Source organism: Stomoxys calcitrans, chromosome 4 (genome assembly GCF_963082655.1).
Source record: "Stomoxys calcitrans chromosome 4, idStoCalc2.1, whole genome shotgun sequence".
NCBI classification, from domain to species: domain Eukaryota; kingdom Metazoa; phylum Arthropoda; class Insecta; order Diptera; family Muscidae; genus Stomoxys; species Stomoxys calcitrans.
This window is the reverse complement of record NC_081555.1, coordinates 145,891,535-145,913,236: the sequence shown is the minus strand read 5'-3', so window position 1 is coordinate 145,913,236 and position 21,702 is coordinate 145,891,535. Positions and strand designations below refer to the sequence as shown.

Here is a 21,702-nt window from a genome sequence, read left to right as displayed (position 1 = left end):
GGGCGATACATATATATGGGATCTATATCTAAATCTGAACCGATTTTAATGAAATTTTGCAAATATGTTAAAACCAGTAACAAAACAATCCATGCCAAATTTTGTGCAGATCGGTTGAAAATTGTAATTACTACGGCCATTTAAGTGCAAATCGGACAATACATATATATGGGAGCTATATTTAAGTCTGAACCGATTTTTACCAAAATCAATAGCTTTTGTCCTTGAGCCAAAAAAGTGACATGTGCAAAATTTCATGACGATTGGGCAACAGATACGACCTGTACCATGATTACAAGAATACATGGACTCACAGACGGACATGGCTAAATCGAATCAGAAAGTGAATCTGAGTCGTTCGGTATACTTATCAATGAATCCAGCTCTTCTGCTTCTTAGCGTTGCAAACAAATGCACAAACTTATAATACCCTGTACCACAGTGGTGGTGTAGAGAATACAAATCGTATCGATAAGGTGGAGGGTGCACATCTTCTCGCACTATCGTTATATTAGGTTAATGATAGCACTACCAGCGCCGAATCCGATGTTTCCGAAATAAGCTGAAAACCAATTGGACAAAATTGGGATGACTTATTTAAGGAAGACTTGTACTAGATGCTTTGGTTTTTCCAAATATAGAAAAAATTGACGACTATGTCAAACGAACTAAGACTGCAATAGTTGGGTCTTTCGAAGACAATTGTCTGCTATGAGAAGGAAATCAGACTCACCGCTGAAAATATTTTCATAGACGGATATGCTATCCATCCCACTCCCTCTTATAGCCTTTAAAATCTCCTAGCTCGATTTTAATAATATTTAGGCGATCACCTCTCGATGTTTTTGCGGTGCCCCTTCCAATTCTGTAAGATGACAATGTCGCTCTTGGTGTTTTTCAAATCATCCGCTAGTACGAAGCAGATGGGCATATCATTGTCCTTGATGCTTTTGCGGGGGATCATCAACATTAGAGTATTCGGTTTTTTATATATAAATTTACACTCAGAGAAATCTGTTAGTAAAAACAGCAAAATGTTTGCAGAAAGTCTGCTGAAAATGGGACAGCAGTAATTTTTTGCTAAAACAGCAAACATTTTCTGCCGTTTTCAAATGACACATTTTAAAAAATGTCACAAATATTTAAAAAAAAAATGTTATATATTATCTTATTTTTCAATTTTACAAGCAAATAACGTAAAGAGGATTTATTGATTCATTTGGCTGAAACAGTATCTCGTATCAAACTTCTCGGCACCTGAATCAAATATGATATAGACCAGGCCATATTTGGATGCACCTATGGATATGGTAGTGTAGTTATTATTAAATAGGATGTTGAATGTATCCATGGTGGTGGGTACCAAAAGTTCGGCAACACCAAATTAGTACGTTTTTGTTTTATTTTATTTTGGGCTCGACCTACACCTCTACCACTTTTTTATACCCTACATTATATGTTACATATATGATGGGGATATACTTACCATTCCATTTCTACATATCGGAACATTGATCTAAAAACCATTAAAGTAAATGCAAATGCAAATTTTCCCATGAACATTCTAGGGGAAAACTTCTCATATCAATGAGTGCTGTTCGATTCCAGTTTTTTGTGGCCGAGTCCGAACGGCGTGCCGCAGTGCAACACATCTTTGGGGAGATGTTTTTACATGGCATAGTATCAATGCTGCCAGTATTAGGAATAGATAAGCACCACCCTTACGGTGGTCTCCTATCCATTAAAGTATATATATATATTATTTGATCATCATGACATATTTTACGTCCGTAATTTCCTCGATTTCTAACCATCCGCATTTTCTCAATAGGATTTTCCTAGCCCTATAAAAATACCACAGTGCGCTCGTCGCCAAAGCTCTAAAGTCAATCATTAACTCCATCTGTCCGTACGCCGGTCTATGGAAATCATGCTAACTTCGGAAGCTTAAATTTTTGGACAAATACTTTTTACTGGTATAGGTTGGTTGGGATTGTAAACGGGCTATTTTTAGAAATAGCTCGCATATAAATCTATCTTCATCATCCAATTGGCTCAAATTTTGGATGATGTCTTGTGTGTTGGCCTTTGGCCTGTATAGTTTCCACATAAACCGATCTCCCCATTCGACTTTTTGAGCCATTATTCGCTATGGCTGGAAATTGTCATGTAATCTTTTGTTAGAACTTCTAGTATCTATGACAAATTGGTCTACAATATGATATTGCCCCCATAAAAAACTTTAATCTTCTTATGGAAAAATCGAAAGAAAAGAACAATGCGAGCCGTACACGCTGTAACTTGTTAAAGTTTTAGAACTTTAAAACATAAGTTAGCTCACTCTCTTTAAATTTTTGCCCCATGGGGAGATCAATGCCCAAAATTGAGATGACCTTGATTGACCTAGGCTTTGGAACTTGAAGTCGTAACAGAACCGTAGTTTTATCATATCCTCCGTCAACCAATGACAGGTTGAATCAATTAATACCCTTTTTTTATGAAGACATTTCCTTGGTATCAAAGTGGAATATTTTAATATGATGTACTGACCTAACTCAATATGCTACCCTTCGTTTATGCCTCAAATCCAATTGATAACAATTTGTAGGATTTATTGTATTTATTCGCCCTCTCGAATGAAAAAAAAAAACACGGAAATCGTTACATTTATGTCATGTCTTTCATATTCGTATTCGTGTAACAGGCAGATATACAAAATATCACAAAAAAACTCATACTCAAACGCATACAGGGTGGCTGATGAATATTGCTACATTTTTTTTTCGGTGTATGGAATACATTTTTCTTTTATTCATGTTAAATTAAATTATTAAATTAATTATTAAATTATTATTAATTAAATTAATTAATTAATTAATTAAATTAATTATTAAATTATTATTATTAAATAGAAAAAAAGTTATTACATTTTTTTTTGGTAGCGGCTTTCATCAGCCACCCTGTACATCGACATCAACCATTTACATGGATGGTGCTTGTTATGTATGCCAATGCTTCAATTTCGTAGGGACGAGAGCATTGATTGGCTCAGTGTGTTTGTAAGGCACGTTTTTGGGAAATGGGAATTTCCATTGCCTATTTTTAGGCTGCACTTATTGTGGGTGAAAGGGTTTAATTACTCGTATTTTCATCGATAATTCGTTTGTTATTTTTCGGGGAATTATTTATTACTGAACATGACAATATAAGATAAATGTTTATGTTGTGACAAAGGGCACTGTTTGATGTTTGATTTTTATTATACCAAAAGTATTGCTACCGATGCCCGATATTACCCTCCACAGAAGGAAATAATAATCAATTTCAATCACTATATTAATTGATCTAATAATTTTTGAATTAAAACTGCTTCAATCACGACAATGATAATAACAATCACCCGTTCTGAAGAAGTGATTGAAAAAAATTTCAATTAGAAAATATGCATATTCGATTATAAAAAATGATTACAATTTTTTAAATTTTTAATTGATCTATTAAAAAAATGATTGAAAATATTCGAAATTTTCAATTAACTTTTTCATTGATCCACTTAAGAAAAAGATTAAATTTTTTTTTGCATTTTTTTTTAATCCAGTTCGTATGGCCAGCTGCTATAGAATTGCTATAAATTTACCGAAATCTGGGATGTTTTGGCCTTTGAAATCTCCTTCTAGTTATATTCTAGGGGACGATATGTTATATGGTGCTTACGTAAAATCAATTAAAGGCTACAGTGGTGCCTTGTACGATAAGTGTACAACACACTGCTATAAAAATAACAACATAAAGAAAAGGGTTTGGATTTTAAGACCAATTTGTAATTCAAACATTTTTCGATTCAATTAAAAAAAATATTGATTCAATTAGCAATTAATTGATAACATAAAAAAAATTTCAATCACGATTGTGATTGAAAATTCTTTCAGATCCAATTAAAAAATTAATTGAATCAATTTTTTTAATTGAAAATTGCATAAATTGCAATCACGACTGTAATTGAAAATAAATCAGCCATTGAGCTAAATAATCTGATCACCTTAATTGAATGGTGGTTCGTCCCAGCCGAAGTAAACGCGCTTTTCTTGTTTGAAAATATTTTTTTCCTACATTTGTTTTAATCGCATTTTCCACCCATCATTACTTTTCACTTACAGACAATGATCATCATATATCAAACAAATAGTCGTTTTTTCTAGGAATAATAAAAACCAAATATATTATAAATCACTGCAGCAAAAACTCCAGCAATGTTAAAAACAAAAGCTGCTAAAATTCCTAGAAATGATACAAATTATGGCATTTCGTAAATATTGAATAAGGCGAAATAACCGCAATTCCAACTCAAACCAATGCTGGCCAAATTCTTTGACGTCAATTTGTGCAAAATTTCTACAAACACTAAATATCAAATGTAACAAACAAAAAACTACAAAGAAAGTTTTGCAGCTACAAATATGAGAAACTCGTTTACGTGAGACATTTAATTAATAAAAGCTATGTGGAGAGACAACAATGCGGATAAAACCTTGATAGACTTTCAGTTAAATTGGCGAAACAATGCCGCAATAAAACGGATACTGCACCTTCATAAAGCATTGAAGTTATGTAACAAAACCAGAGAAAGTAATATTTCCTTGGAATGCTATAAAAATACGCTCAAAGAAAGTGGTATAGCAAACTGTAAAGAAAACAAATTTAAAGAAGCTCTATAAAAAAATAATGTGAGCTATATTTGATTATGGATTTATTTGGCATGAATGTTGGAAGTCTTAGAAAAAGTCAGATAGCCAGTTGATTTTCTTTATTTTTAGCACTAGAAACAAATAAGAACAGACTAAAGTCGGGCAAAGACATACACCACATTGAGTACACACCCCACTGAATCGTCGAAATTGAAACTTGCTTAAATAGTTGGATGTAAGATTTGGTTGATTTCTATTGCGCTTATGAAACAAGTCGACTTAAAGAGCCCTGTTCAAATTCAGATGTGTACAGACAATCTACTCTAGTTGGAATGGTTGTAAAGAACCTGTTCCAGTTGACAACGCTGATAATATTTCTTAATCGAAATTGAAATCGCGATACGGGATAACCAGTCAAATGCTTCAAGCAACAACACACTTTTGCTGACTTTTAAATGTTTTTTTGCTATACTATTCTTTGAATAGAAAGCATTAAACAATGTTCTAAAGCCGGACAGTATCCTGCAATGAAATCTCAATAAAATGAAAAATTTTACAAATTACCATGGATAGACAGACAAATAGACGGACGGACAGACAAAAAGATGGACATCTAAAACGAATTAGAAAGTGATCCCTTGTTTGCAAAAAATTATCTAATAAATGTATAAAAACCCAAATAATGGCAATTTGAAGCATTTCTTTCCCGAATAGATCTACCTCATGGGGTTATAAACACGAGGGATAACTTTGAAAAATATTCAAATTGCATTTCAAAAAAATACAGAATTACCACAAATAAAGAAGTGCACGAATTCCCAAAAATACTTTCCATGTTTCTGGATAAAACTTTTGGGATAAAATGGTCTCTATATATTTTCGACATTTTTATTTATGTATACGGCAATATCATATAAAACCCCTAAAAGTATACTATACTTTAGGGATTTTCTTATGACCTACGTTTTTTTTATACATTTTGAGCTTTTTCTCACACACATCTTTAAACGCTATGCGAATAATCATTTTAAAAATAGTGGCCGACATTGATCAAATGAGTCAGTGACTCCCATTCACAGGTTTTTGTTCATGGCAGTAAAATTATTGGACATGGGTGCGTATGTTTACTTTTCGATAATTATGCTCTTATATGCATACATCATACGTCACCTTGTACCCTCAATCTTATATAAAAAAGTGAATTTGTGTTTGTATGTTTGTTTGTTTGTCGGTTTATTTGTTTGTTCCGTATAGACTCAAAAACGGCTGAACCGATTTTCTTAAAATTTTCACAGATTGTTTAGGTTGGTCTGGAAGGAAACATAGGCTATATAATTTTTAGAAATCGGATGGAGGCGGTCCCTCCCCCTTACCCCAACAACGCCATCCAAAACCATAAGTGGACCGATCAATATGGGGGTCAAATGAAAGCTATTGGAGACTAGAAAGCGAATATCGTATTAAAATATGGGTCCAAGTACCTAGCGGGCCTCCCCAATCCAAAAACTCCTCTAAACAGATATATTCGACGTTTATGTCAATATTGAAGAGCCATGTGTTTGGGGAACTGCCCCACCCGAAAATACAACCCTATTATATAAAAGCTATTTGATGTTTAAATTGATTGATTTTCAGGAAATTGATACTCATTTCCGCGGCAAATTGCCTGGGGTCCATCCCACCCTTAAACAGAATTTATTTACGGATCATGCCATTATGGGACTCATATTAAATGTATTTGAAAGTAGAGCACGAAGCGTATATTTACATTAAGGGCCAAGTGTCTCTCTAAACCGGAGTAAAAATTTATCCAGGAACCGAGAAGGGGCACACTTCTCACACATCAATTCAAGCCTTCGATTCAATTTAAAACTCAATGATAAGGGACTTTTTTATAGGCGAGTCCGAATGGATTGCCGCAGTACGACATCTCTTTGGGGAGAATTTTTTACATGACCATGCATGGCAAATGTCGCCTTCGCTTTAAATTTTTTCCGGTGTTGTAGCCAGGATTTGAACGCAGGCGTTCAGCGTTATAGGCGGACATAGGCTAAGGTGGCACGAATTCGATATACATATTCCGGGCGAAGTGTCCCAACCCTAAATGATATTAGAGAGTTGAAGAAGGCGCAGCGGAGCGGGCCCGGTTCGGCTAGTTTAGGTATGAAGCTGGTTATGCACCTTTTCGGTTGCAGCCAAGACATTTATGTCGCCGTTGAAAACTAGTTGTGTAGAATACAAGACGGCGACAAACATCGATTTATAATTTTGGCCGAATTTTAATCATTATGGGCTAACAAGGTACGCGTGTACTAAAGTTAATCGTTTTTATTTTACTTAATTTCATGTTGCATGGGCCTATCAAAACCTACATTTTCATTCGTAGTTCGTAAGCAAAATACTCCAAAGCCTATTATGTTGCCCTGTTACGCAAAGAAAATTTCATTTGAGCTGCGTATCTGCAAGCGAAATTTTCGTTACCAATACCGAAAATTTCGCTTGCAGGTCAATGCATTTTGTCATTGGCGAAAATTCCGCCAGAGATACATACTGCCCTTAAAAATACTTTTCGGTACATACATTACGATCAGCACAAAAATTCGGAATGCTATAAAATGTTTGTTTTCAGCAACCCGCATGTTCACTATAGACTAATGTTAACCTTTTTTAAAATCTTTAATGGTAAAAAATATGATGATGGGCCAGTGAAATTGAATCCTCAGCCACTGTGCTGCGGTGGCTTCCACCTTCATGGAAGAACGTCCGATTATAGATTGAAGCTTATGCATAGATGAAGCTTCCCCCAAGGAACCGATTGTACGAACAGGAATGTCGAAATTTAATGAACACAATATTGGCGTGTATGAGAAAATCGAGATGTTTAGGAGTCAGAATGATTTTCGGAAGTTGTAACCAAATATTCAACTGAAAACCAAACGCTTTTATATAGGCATATCCTACTACATAAAAGGAAATCTGATAACAGATAAAGGTGGTGGGAGTAGGATATGCAAATTCGTCCATGAACATTAAGGAACATGGGCAAACTTCTCACATATCAATGAGTGCTGTCCGGTTCAAGTTTAAGCTGAATGATAAGGGGCCTCCTTTTTATAGCCGAGTCTGAAAGACGTACCGCAGTGCGACACATGGCATAGCACCTAACATGGCATAGCACCTAACAAAAGTCGCATTAGGAGAGGATAACCACTGGTATTCTCGCTAGGATTGGAATCCAGAAGTTGAGCGTCATAGTCAGACATGGTAACCTCTGCGCGACGGTGGCTTCCTATGCAGTAGAATTTTGAAATAAATTTCCCAGCTACTGGTATCTGATAGTGGCAACGAAGAAGATACCCTACCAATACTTTATGTATACCTTCAAGTCATAATGAGGTCAGCTTAGCAGTATCCCTGAACCGAAGAACGATAAGGCATTAGGAGCCGATGGGTTGTTAGCTGCCTTATTTTAGTCCATTGGAAAAACGCTGTAGAGGCGAGACGATGAATTAGCTCGTCTGCGTCATCCGGAAAGAATAAACTTCCTTATGCAAAAAGGAAAGAAAAATATAATGGGGTACACCCCTTTATATTTAAGCGAATCAATATATTCAGGAGTCAGAATAGAGTCAGTAAATTTTATTTAACCCTCCGGCGAGTGAGAAGGGACATTGTTCATTGATGTCTAAAAAATTAAAATAAAATCGTTTTCATATAAAATTCCATACAAAGAGTACAAGGTCCCTATGGACCTTGCACTTCGGCAACGAATGTCTCAACCGTCGGAGGGTTAAGATGTAGATGAGGCACACCCTCCTGCGGAGAAAAACATTGGTATCTGGTTATAAATGCAGGTTGTGTGCTTAGGAGATGGAAATAACATTTTTCTCAGCTATTGGCGAAAACTGGACTTTATAGGGCGCACCCCCTTTGACGTCCGCAGTCCGTTTTTTGGGGCAAAGACTCTTGCGCCTCCATAGGGGCTAAACTCTCAGGCAATATAGGTATAAATCGAAAGATATTGTCGAATAAATTACGAATATACAGAAACATGTCTAAAAATTAGATTGGGAAGGACCTTACGGGTCTTGAGAATTATTAACACAGGAAGCATAGAAAATATGAGTATCAAATGAAAGGTACGAAGGAGTAGATTACCCCTATGGGCATCTATAGGGGCTAAACCCTAAGTCCCTCCAACCTAGGCAATATGGGTATCAAATGAAAGGTATTGCCGAGTAAATTACGAATATACAAAAACATGTCTAAAAATTGGTTTGGGAAGGACATACGGGGTCTTGGGAATTGTTAACCCAGACAACTGGAAATATGGGTATGGGTTTATGAAAGGTACAAAGGAGTAGAATACTATGGATATGCACTCAAAATAAATTAATCTCTAAAAGAAAGATTTTTTGTTTTGTTCGCATATCTGTCGTAATCTACTCCTTAGTTCTTTTTATTTTATACCTATTTTTCCTATGTTAACAAGATGCAAAATTCTAAAGACCCCGTAGTTCCTTTCCGGGTCTAATTTTTAGGCATGTTTTTGCATCCTAATCTACTCAACAATACCTTTCAATAGATATCCACAATGTCTAGGTTGGACCACTTCCCCCAAGGTGGATTTTTGGCCCTTAGGGGGGCCCGGAGTCTTTGCCCCAAAAACTGGCTTCTAATTCGTGTTCCTGAGGTCAACCGCCAGGTGGGCCCTATAAAATTCAGTTTTACCGAGGGTGGGCAGCATAGCAGTAACCCGCCTGAAATACAGCAAGGCAGATGAATTTCATTAGACATATGCATCAGCTTCCCTGAGCATTCCCGCTAGAAAAACGCATACCTGAAAATTAGAACCTCAGCGTACCTGTCCGGAAAACCAGGTTCATCCTCCTGCAGAAAAAAAATTAATCTGGTATAAGATACAGATAGTCTGCTAAGGATATGAAAACAATATTTTGTCCAGCTGCTGGTATCTGATAGTGGCGGCAACAATTATACGCTAGTATACGGTATATATATTATGAACCTCCCTTGTCACAACGTTAAGGCCTGTCGTCCTATAATAATAGCGTCGTCGTTTTGACGAAGGATGACTGCCCAGGGCTAAAAATATTTTTTTTCTTTTTAATTTTGTATTTTTTCAACACTTATTTTTGAGCGTATCTCTGTCTACCCAAATGAAAATAACGAAAACATCATTCGATATTTTTCCCATTCTAAACAGAATAATGAATCACATAAACAAACTTACCGGTATTTTTCATGATGATAGCTTGATGGTTATTAAATGATGGCAAATTGTTTGGGAATTTTTTCATTGTGGTTTTTGTTGTTCTTTTGTAGTATTGCAAAAGTTTCCAAAAAATATATATAATCACAGAGAAAATAGATTCCAAATATAGCTACAAAGGACACGCCAAAGCCACATAATTTATACCGAAATAATAACCTTCATGAACTTTTTTAAATTTTTTCTTAACAAACAAAGGAAACACGCGCCTATAGGACAATAACCCAAGTTCTTTTACACTAAATTTATAAAATAATCAAATTTTGATTTATGACCTTTCAAATGCGTGGCCGAAAACTTTTTTGAATGTGGGAGGATTCCCACTATTAGGAGCCACCAAAAAGTTTAATACACGACAATACCTCCTTCAGCAGATTTGTCAATTCAATATTCATAACATTTTTGGATTATTTTCGCGTGAGAAATTTCATTTGTTTGACGGTTGTTTTATTTCGCATTTTAATCCTTGAAAAGGCTGTTCCATCGATTCGTAATAATTTGTCAATTGGCATTAGCGCGATACCAATAAACACAAAACAATTATGGCCAAGAAATGAACACTAACACGGCAATATAATAAGAAATAAATAATGAAATTGTCAATTTCCATATGATTTTTATATTTTTTTTTTCGAAAAGTTTCTCCTGGGTAAAATGTTTTTTGGAAGTTCTTTTAATGAAATTAATTTTCTTTACTAATTGAAATCACTTGCTTTCGATTGGCCATTTGAAAATTTATTGAATTTAGACTTCCCAATTGATCACCAAATTGCTTGCAAACAACAATTTGGTTGTTCTATGTATTCCCAAAATCTTTACGGGTGATTGCATGTTTTCGGCATGCAGCTTTGTGTTTGGGGGAACATTTCCTAATTCCAAAAATCTGAACATAACAACATTGTCAAATTTTGATAGAACACTCAATAGTTGCTCAATAAAAATTTGTACTCAGAGACGTGAAAAGGAAGAAGGGTAAAATTTTCAGAAAATTCTTTTTAAAAACAAAAATTGTATTCAAATCTTTCTGGTCAAGTATTATCGGGTCATAGATTATATGGCGACAGAGTGTCCGGTCACAGATGATCTGGTCATCGGCAATTTGATCACAAATATTCTGGTTGCAGATGACCTGGTCACAGATTAACTAGTTACGACAACTTTGGTCGTAACAGATGATCTGGTCAGAGATGATCTGGTCAGAGATGATCTGGTCAGAGATGATCTGGTCAGAGATGATCTGGTCAGAGATGATCTGGTCACAGATGATCTGGTCACAAATGATTTGGTCACAGATGATCTGGTCACAGATGATCTGGTCACAGATGATCTGGTCACAGATGATCTGGTCACAGATGATCTGGTCACAGATGATCTGGTCACAGATGATCTGGTCACAGATGATCTGGTCACAGATGATCTGGTCACAGATGATCTGGTCACAGATGATCTGGTCACATATGATCTGGTCACAGATGATCTGGTCACAGATGATCTGGTCATATATAATCTGGTCACAGATGATCTGGTCATTGATAATCTGGTCACAGATGATCTGGTCACAGATGATATGATCACAGATGATATGGTCACAGATAATCCGGTCATAGATAATCTGGTCACAGATGATCTGGTCACAGATGATCTGGTCACAGATGATCTGGTCACAGATTTGCCGGTGATATTTTGCCAGCTCTAGATCTGGTCACGGATGATCTCGTCACTGATGATCTGGTCACGCATGATCTGGTCACAGAACAATGTGGGACTCAAATGAAAAGTGTGTGAAAATATGATACGAGTCTTATATCAAAATTTGGTACCACGTATCATAGGACCATCTCTCCCCAAAAAAATTCGTCAAATTCGAAAAATGGTCTGATCGTAGTAACCTCGGTTACTAGCCGCTTCACTCGAAGACCTAAGATCCATTGTGTTTACCCTAAAAAAAGTAGAAAAGACGAATATGGAGAAAAAAATAGATTAACATACACCACAGAACGATACAAGACTTCAATAATGACAGAAAACGAAATTGAACGATTTTTGTTTTTTATCATTCTCACTTTCGAGTGTATGATCCATTCAGCTAATTCAGACCTCTACAGAATTTAAGAATAACATAAAAGCTAACAGGCTATAGAGAGTCCAGGTTCGGAAGAGGTGTTTACCCATTATCCTGTGTCTTCTCCTCGCAATTGCGGGGCAGTGACACAACAGGTGCTCGACCGTCTCTAACTCATCCTCGTCATCGCACATCCTGTAATGTCCGCCTCTCCCTGCACCCAGCGAGAATTTAAATACCTGACGTTGCAATGATCAGTCAGGACTCCTATTAGCATTCCGAAGACAAACTTTCTCGGCCAACTTTCTAAGCGAGGTCGTCTTTCGCGAAATACTCTGCCACAGGGCCTTTAACACCCTACAACCTACAGCATTAGCCCTCGACTTGTTCGCGCAGTCGTCGTAGAAGGCATCCATTCTACCTAGAAGATCGCCAGCTCGTCCGCCGCTTCATTCCACTCCATACCTTGATGACCTGGTACCCAGCAAAGCTTGATAGCCTTTCCCAAGGTTGGAAGAAACTCTTTGCGTCTTCTATGCAGTTTCGAACTTACGCGGTCCGACGCCAAAGCCTTCAGCGCCGCCTGACTGTCCACGTTTATCACGACGGTCTGATTGGGCCCCTGCGCCCGCAGCAACATCGTCTCCAGTGCCTTCAGGATCGCGAAAACCTCCGCCTGGAAGGCCTGTATCGGAACATATTTCGATACAGGTGCTGTGGGTTCATATATGATGCATTTCCACAGAATTATAACGAAAAGTGGTTAACATATATACCCGAGGTGGTGGGTATCTAAAATTCGGCCCGGCCGAACTTAATGCCTTTTTGCTTGTTAATTGAATTCAGAACCAAATGCTTCTGGTGGCTTGTAAACAACAGCATGTAGGTGTAATTTTGACTAGTTTGGAAATATACCACTTCGTGACTGCTAACCTGTATATATTCATCATAATTAGTACAGGGTTGATTCAGACAGGATGTGTAGGATTTTTAATTTTTTATATTGGAACAGTATTTATAGGACGTTTAATATATTTTTATGCCCAAAACTTTATGTTACTTTAAAGTAGGTTTATTTGTGTGTATGGTGATAAAGCCTTAAAAGGAAGACAGTGTCAAAATTGGTTTTGCAAATTCCGTTCTGGAGATTTTTCGCTTAAAGTTCAGGTCGGCCAAATGAAGTTGATGATGACCAAATCAAAGCATTAATCGAATTGGATCGTCATGTAACTGAGCGTGAGATAGGAGAGAAGTTAAATATACCAAAATCAACCGTTCATTATCACATAAAAAGTCTTGGAATGGTGAAAAATCTTGATATTTGGGTACCACATGTATTGAAAGAAATTCATTTAACAAACCGAATCAACGCTTGTGATATGCACCTTAAACGCAATGAATTCGATCCGCTTTTAAAACGAATCATAACTGGAGATGAACAACGTTAGTCGAAAACGATCATGGTCCAAGCATGGTGAACCAGCACAAACCACTTCAAAGGCTGATATCCACCAAAAGAAGGTTATGCTGTCTGTTTGGTGGGATTGGAAGGGTGTGGTATATTTTGAGCTGCTTCCAAGGAACCAAACGATTAATTCGGATGTTTACTGTCAACAATTGGACAAATTGAATACAGCCATCAAGGAGAAGCGACCAGAATTGGTCAATCGTAAAGGTGTCATATTCCACCAGGACAACGCTAGACCTCACACATCTTTGGTCACTCGCCAAAAACTAAGTGAGCTTGGCTGGGAACTTTTGATGCATCCACCATATAGCCCTGACCTTGCACCATCAGACTACCATTTATTTCGATCTTTGCAGAACTCCTTAAATGGTAAAACTTTCGGCAATGATGAGGCTATAAAATCGCACTTGGTTCAGTTTTTTGCAGATAATGGCCAGAAATTCTATGAGCGTGGAATACTAAATTTGCCAGGTAGATGGCAAAATGTTATCGAACAAAATGACAATTATATATTTGATTAAAGTTCATTCTAAGTTTTATTAAAAATGCATTTACTTTCTTCTAAAAAATCCGCAATTACTTTTTGGGCAACCAATAGTTTAGATGTTACAAAACTTTTTCTTTGAGGTAACGTTTTTTTTTTGTAATTTTTTTCTACGTTCCTGATGTTATTAAAATGTTTATAAAGGGTGATTTTTTTGAGGTTAGGATTTTCATGCATTAGTATTTGACAGATCACGTGGGATTTCAGACATGGTGTCAAAGAGAAAGATGCTCAGTATGCTTTGACATTTCATCATGAATAGACTTACTAACGAGCAACGCTTGCAAATCATTTTCAGTGAATGGGCCCTAGAAAAGTTGGCAGAAAATCCGCTTTTTTATCGACAAATTTTGTTCAGCGATGAGGCTCATTTCTGGTTGAACGGCTACGTAAATAAGCAAAATTGCCGCATTTGGAGTGAAGAGCAACCAGAAGCCGTTCAAGAACTGCCCATGCATCCCGAAAAATGCACTGTTTGGTGTGGTTTGTACGCTGGTGGAATCATTGGACCGTATTTTTTCAAAGATGCTGTTGGACGCAACGTTACGGTGAATGAACACATTTCGAACCGAACACTGATTTTGGTAATAAAATTCAATGATTTGCAAGCGTTGCTCGTTAGTAAGTCTATTCATGATGAAATGTCAAAGCATACTGAGCATCTTTCTCTTTGACACCATGTCTGAAATCCCACGCGATCTGTCAAATACTAATGCATGAAAATCCTAACCTCAAAAAAATCACCCTTTACAACTTATACTTGTTATACATCCATCATAAATAAATTCACTTCATTTACACATTTCCATATATGAATATAGGTAGGAATGTGTCTTAATGCTGTACATACTTTCACATTCATATTCCTAGAAATTAAAAATAGTTTTAAACATTTACGTTTTTCCGGGTGCAATATGTCATAATTTGTTGCTGTTGTTTTTGTTGTTGTTGCTGCTGCAGCTGTTGTAGTTGTAGCGGCATTTTCAAAAAGTTCAATGCATTCTTGTTGGCTCCAAAACACGCACATCGTTCTTTGTCTTTGGTAGAATATTTTTTTTTTCACTCATTTGGCCTTACCTGTATCCTCTTTATGGCATATTTTACAGTGCCCATATATCGTTACTAAGTTCGTTACTAAAGAAGCAACTAAATGCAAACTAATAGTTTACGTGGATATGGGTCTCTAGATATGATATAAAAATAGATGACTACGTGCATTTACAAAAGGGCAATGATTTGCATAAAGAATGAAAGGAGGTAAAAAGGGTCTGTGACGTCTAATATCTGGAAGTAGATTTTTGGATATAAACTTTAATGTGTTAGTCACTTAGCAATTTTTCTTATTAAAAATGTTTTTATAAAAATCCACCAACTAATGGAAGTTTGTCAAAATTGAGATTCCAATCTAGGATTCCATTGCAGGATATTGTCCGGCTTTAGACCATTCATGATTTGCATACAACTTATCAAAATGATATTTTCATACAATTTCTGCCAAAATTTCATTTTCATGAAAAAAAAAATTGATAATAAAAATTTAATTTTCATAAAAAATTTTTCAAAATTACATTTCACCGAAAAATTTTTCAAAATTAGTTTTTCAAAAAATTTTGTCGAAATTTAAAAATTTGATATTAAAACAAGAAAAAAGGCGTTAAGTTCGGCCAGGCCGAACTTTGGATACCCACCACCTCGGGTATATATATAAACCACCTTTCGTCAAATACGGGCAAAAATGCATACCTTATGACCCCTAGCAGCTATATAGAAATATGTTCCGATTTGGCCCAAATACTAATAAGTATAAGTTGTTCAACTGTGTAAAACAAAATTTTGCTCTTTTTAGTAGCTATATCTTAAAATAGACCGCTCTGAACCATAAACGACACGGACGTCGAAAAGCCTAACATACGTCACTGTGTCAAATTTCAGTGAAATCGGATTATAAAAGCGCCTTTTATTGGGCCAAGGCATTTCATCGAGATAAGGGTCTATATGGCAGCTATATCCAAATCTGGACCGATTTCGACCAAGTTGCAGATACATGTCGAAGAACCTATCACAACTCACTGTCCCAAATTTCGGCGAAATCGGACAATAAATGCGCCTTTTATGGCCCCAAAACCTTAAATCAAGTGATCGGTCTATATTGCAGCTATATCCAAAACTGGACCGATCTCGGCCAAATTGGCGAAGGATGTCGAAAGGCCTAAGACAACTCACTGTCCCAAATTTCAGCAAAATCGGATTATAAATGTGGCTTTAATGGGTCTAAGACCCTAAATCGGTGGATCGGTCTATATGGCAGCTATATCCAAAACTGGACAGATCTGAGCAAAATTGACAAAAGATGTCGAAGGGCCTAAGACAACTCACTGTCCCAAATTTTGGCGACATCGGACAATAAATGCGATTTTTATGGGCTCAAAACTTTAAATCGAGAGATCGGTCTATATGGCAGCTATATCCAAAACTGGACCGATCTGGGCCAAATCGGCGAAGGATGTCGAAGGGCCTCAGATAACTCATTGTCCCAAATTTCAGCAAAATCGGATAATAAATGTGGCTTTTATGGGTCTAAGACCCTAAATCAGGGGATCGGTCTATATGGCAGCTATATCCAAAACTGGACCGATCTGGGCCAAATTGGCGAAGGATATCGATGGGCCTAAGACAACTCACTGTCCCAAATTTCAGAAAAATCGGATAATAAATGTGGCTTTTATGGGTCTAAGACCCTAAATCGGTGGATCAGTCTATATGGCAGCTATATCCAAAACTGAACCGATCTGAGCCAAATTGGCGAAGGATATCGAAAGGCTTAAGACAACTCACTGTCCCAAATTTTAGCAAAATCGGATAATAAATATATCTCGATATAGTCCGAATTGGCCCATCTTCGAACTTAACCTGCTTATGGACAAAAAAAGATTCTGTGCAAAGTTTCAGCTCAATATCTCAATTTTTGAAGACTGTAGCGTGATTTCAACAGACAGACGGACAGACGGACATGTCTAGATCGTCTTAGATTTTTACGCTGATCAAGAATATATATACTTTATAGGGTCGGAAATGGATATTTCGATGTGTTGCAAACGGAATGACAAAATGAATATAACCCCATCCTTCGGTGGTGGGTATAAAAAAAAGATCATTTGATGAATCATTAAAAACTAGCTGAATCGGTCCCGCTTCGCTGCACCTTCTTTTACTTCATATGGAACAAAATAATTCTTTGAATATTTATTTTCGATTAAAGAGCTTGTAGTGAAATATCTTGCTACGAAAATAGTGCATGCATATCGCTTGACTAACAGTATAACCATGCAAATATAAATTTTGCCCATGAACATTCCACTAAGGAACAGGGGCAAACAGTATAACCATATATTTGCCTTTATCTGAATCCCATTTGATCTTTATTGGAATATTAGTTTTACTCGGAGGATTTAATGTCATTTAAGTTTGGATGTTAGATGTACTCCAATCTTAAAATACTTTCCCGATATTCTCATGTTGTCTGATTTTGTGGTGTTTTCGTGGGAGAGGTTGTCCCCCAGATACTTGGCCCTGAAAAATATCAGCATCGTGGTCTTCTCTCAAATACCATTTATTTAAACCCTATATTGCCACTGGCTTAAGAGAAGTTTACAGGATGAGGCGTCCCCCAAACACATGGCACATAGGTTATCAAATTCGTTTTCTAATCTCAGATACCTTTCATTTGAGCCAGATATTGGCATGGTCGAAAAATGTTTTCCCTTTGTGGGTGTTTTGAGAAAGGGGTGATGCCCTAAATAAATTGTCCTACATTTGGATTTAAAATTCATATTCTACTCCCAAATACCTTTTTCTGAGCCCCTTATTGTGATGGTCAGTAAATAATTGTTGTTTGTGGGGTATTTTGGGAAAGGGGATAGACCCCCAGAAAATTTGTCCCGAATGTGGGTATCAATTTCGTGCTCTACTCCCCAATACCTTTCATTTGAGACCCACATTGACATGGTCGGTAAATATGCCCAATTTAGGGGTGTTTTTGGGGAGCCATTTAGCCGTGAAAATATATCTGCATCTCTATTCTCATATATCGATACATCATTTATTTAAACCCCATATTGCCATTGGCCCCAAAATTGGATATCAAATTCGTTTTTTGTTCTCAAATATCTCTGGCGGTTTGGTATCGAGCTCTACTGTCTTGAAGACCCAAATTGTCTTGGCGAGCTCTACTCTACTCTACTCTACTCTACTCTACTCTACTCTACTCTACTCTACTCTACTCTACTCTACTCTACTCTACTCTACTCTACTCTACTCTACTCTACTCTACTCTACTCTACTCTACTCTACTCTACTCTACTCTACTCTACTCTACTCTACTCTACTCTACTCTACTCTACTCTACTCTACTCTACTCTACTCTACTCTACTCTACTCTACTCTACTCTACTCTACTCTACTCTACTCTACTCTACTCTACTCTACTCTACTCTACTCTACTCTACTCTACTCTACTCTACTCTACTCTACTCTACTCTACTCTACTCTACTCTACTCTACTCTACTCTACTCTACTCTACTCTACTCTACTCTACTCTACTCTACTCTACTCTACTCTACTCTACTCTACTCTACTCTACTCTACTCTACTCTACTCTACTCTACTCTACTCTACTCTACTCTACTCTACTCTACTCTACTCTACTCTACTCTACTCCTCCTACCGCCTATGACACTAATTGCTAATCCTGACAACATGGGAACATTTTTTGAAGCTTATTTCCTTACAAATATTGACTTCTTTTTCAGTTAAGTTAAGTAAGTTAAGCTTTTCTAGGAAAATGTGTCATTAGCAGCACTCAAACTGGAATTGGAGTGGACTCATTTGCATTTGTTTTATACCATTTGGTAGCTATCGTTTCTCTGAGGTTGGCATGGCCGCCTATGATACCGGAGGTTTGGATTCACATCCGGTTGGTTCAGCGATGGTTATCCTCGCTCTAATGCCGATGACTATCCTCTCACTAATGCTGGCGAGGTATTTAGCCATGTTAAAACCACTTAAGATTGACCTTAAAAATGAATCAGACAGCGCTCATAGATATGAGAGATGTATACCCTCTCTACTCCCAAATGCCTTTCATTTGAGTCCCATATTGCATCTATCGGTTTGCACGCACGGACCATATTTGGCTATAGCTGCCATATAGACCGATTTCCCGATATAGAGTATTGAGCCCATAAAAGGAGAATTTTTCATCCGATTTGGATGAAATTTGAAACAGTGAATTATGGTAACCCTCTAAACCCTTTTTTTGGAATATCGTCAAGATCAAGATAAATACCCAAGAAAGGTATTTATTGGGTATTTACCCGGTAGAAACTCATCCCTATCGATGAGGCGTTGCACCGTTTCTTTAGCATAAATTTCGGTATCAGATAGATACATGTAAGGAAATGTAAGAAAATGTAGTTGGTTTAATTCATCTTCGTGTTTTGGCACGGAGGTAGGGTGCTCATGCTCCTTCAGGTATAAAAAAATTATATTACTATTTGACCGTCAAGGTCCTGAAAAATTCATCGAAATTAGATTTTCATACTATATTTCTTCTAAATTCGATGGTCATCTCCATTTTTCTTGAAGTTTGATTTTCTTTGAAAGTTTTCTTTATATTTTTTTATTTTCATAGAAAATTGTTATTTTGTTTAATGTTTATCGAAATTTTTTGGAGTTTTTTCAAACTCCATCAAGGTTTTACTTTCATAAAAATTGTGTAATTTGATTTTTACGCACTCTACACAAACGCAAAATTAAGTCCCACTCAAATGAGTGTTTCTCACTTACAAGACAAGTTTACCTCTTGCTTGGGAAGGGCTCCCAACAAGCGATCATTGAACTAAATCTAAACTTTTTAAACTTTTGCTTTTTTTTCAAGGGAATTCATATACCTTATGTTTCATTTCAAGATAGCCCGAATCTTGATGTTAGTTTTTTTTTATCAAAAATATTATAATTGGCTATCATTCCCTTTTGGGGAATGTTTGGCCCACCAAAAGTTGTAGGGCATATGTAAACGCGCAAAAATGAATTTGCTTGATCGATATACAAAATTCCATTGTATTGCAGTTTACTCCACAACTACGAACAACTTTGTACATATCTGCCAAAGTCTTTTTTAACGCGACTGCTTACCAACGTCATTCCGGCAACAACGTCGTTCCTAACAACGTAAATAGCCGGTAAGTTCAAAACAACAAAAATACAATACCAAGTAACACAAGAAACATTAGATGAAAACGAACTTGTGATATCACGTAATTTTAGTGAAAAAAACAAATTAAAATTTGTAAATAATAAATTTGGGAATTTAGTTAAATTCTTTCTTTAAATTTGGTATAAATTTTATTTCTATAGAAAATTGTGTCTCCTTTTGTCAAAATTTTGTCAAGTTTTTACTTTTAAAGAAAATTTTATCATTTAACTGAAAATTTTATCAAAATTTTGTTAAAATTTATTTTTTTTTTCTAATTTTGTTTCTTTGCAAACTTTTATTTCAATAGAAAATTGTGTCAGAATTTCATTTCTAAAAAAGTTTTTGTCAAAATTTTATTTCTATAGCAAACTTTGTCAAAGTTTGATTTTAAATAGAACATTTTTTCAAAATTGTGTTTCTAAAGAAAATTTAGTCAAAATCAAATTTTTTAGATAATTTTGTCAACTTTTATTGTTATAGAAAATTTTTTCAAATTTTTATTTTGCCAAAAAAAAATTTACAGAAAATTTTGTCTAAATTTAAGTTTTATAGAAAACTAGCCGAACCGGGCCCGCTACGCTGCGCCTTCTTTAACTGTCTTATATCAGAATGCGAAATCGAATTTGTGCCATTGTAAACTATGACGCTGAACTCGTTCGAATCCTGGCGATATTTGCGGGGTACAATGCCATGCATGGTCATTTAAAACATTTTCTCCAAAGAGGTGCCTCACTGCGGGACGCTGTTCGGACTCGGCTATAAAAAAAGGTCCCTTATCATTGAGTTTAAACATGAATTGGAAAGCACTCATTGATGCCCCTGCTCGGTTCCTGGTATTATTAAAAAGTAGGGTAGTAAGAAGTGATTTTTAGGGAATGGCTGGCACCTCAGGCATTTCGATTCGAATATGGATATTAAATTCGTGCTGCACTTCGAAATCCCTTTAATTTGAGTCCCATATTGCCATGGTCGGTAAATATGAACCGTTTGGAGGGTATTTTTAGGCTGGGGCGACCACCGGCACTTTGCACTGAAAATATATATCAAATTCGTTCTTTATCCCCAACGGAAATGAAGTTCAGTTTAGGGGGTACTTTAGAGCGTACCTCTTGGCTCCAAAATTAAATACCAAATTGGTTTTCTACTCTCAAATACCTTTCATTTGAGTCCCATATTGTCATAATGGGTCAAATAACCCATTTGACGTATCTTTAGGAGGAAAAGCGCCACCTAGACTTGAACGCAAATTTTTATGTCATATTCGTAATCTTCTCCCTAGTACCTTTAATTTGAGTCCCATATAGCCATGGTCGGCTAATATCCCCATTTGGGGGTATTTGGGAGTGGGCGACCTCTGATTAGTTGGGACTAATAATTTATGCCATATTTGCAATCTACT

General features: G+C 36.4%; 2 protein-coding genes across 8 annotated transcripts in view; one reads left to right on the top strand and one right to left on the bottom strand.

The window, feature by feature from the left end:
* Window positions 1–10,597, bottom strand: part of LOC106082675 (cytosolic carboxypeptidase Nna1) — a 334,059-nt gene extending 323,462 nt beyond the window's left edge. For 3 of the 6 annotated variants that reach the window (XM_059367893.1, XM_013245327.2, XM_013245329.2), the window contains exons 1-2: window positions 10,338–10,597; window positions 9,937–10,087 (exon numbers count right to left, since the gene is read on the bottom strand). In XM_059367893.1, coding sequence (XP_059223876.1) covers window positions 9,937–10,087; window positions 10,338–10,370 — 184 coding nt within the window. In that variant the 5' untranslated portion in view covers window positions 10,371–10,597. Of the gene's footprint in view, window positions 1–9,936; window positions 10,215–10,337 lie in introns of all 6 variants that reach the window. The other 3 variants (XM_059367895.1, XM_059367897.1, XM_059367898.1) reach the window with 3 other exon arrangements.
* Window positions 1–21,702, top strand: part of LOC106082677 (glutamine-dependent NAD(+) synthetase) — a 56,512-nt gene that overhangs the window by 19,331 nt on the left and 15,479 nt on the right. Inside the window, exon 1 of one of the 2 annotated variants that reach the window (XM_059367899.1) lies at window positions 20,229–20,289. The exons of the other annotated variant lie outside the window; for it this stretch is intronic. The gene's annotated coding sequence lies outside the window, so the exon portion shown is untranslated. Of the gene's footprint in view, window positions 1–20,228; window positions 20,290–21,702 lie in introns of those variants that run through there. 2 annotated transcript variants of the gene reach the window in all.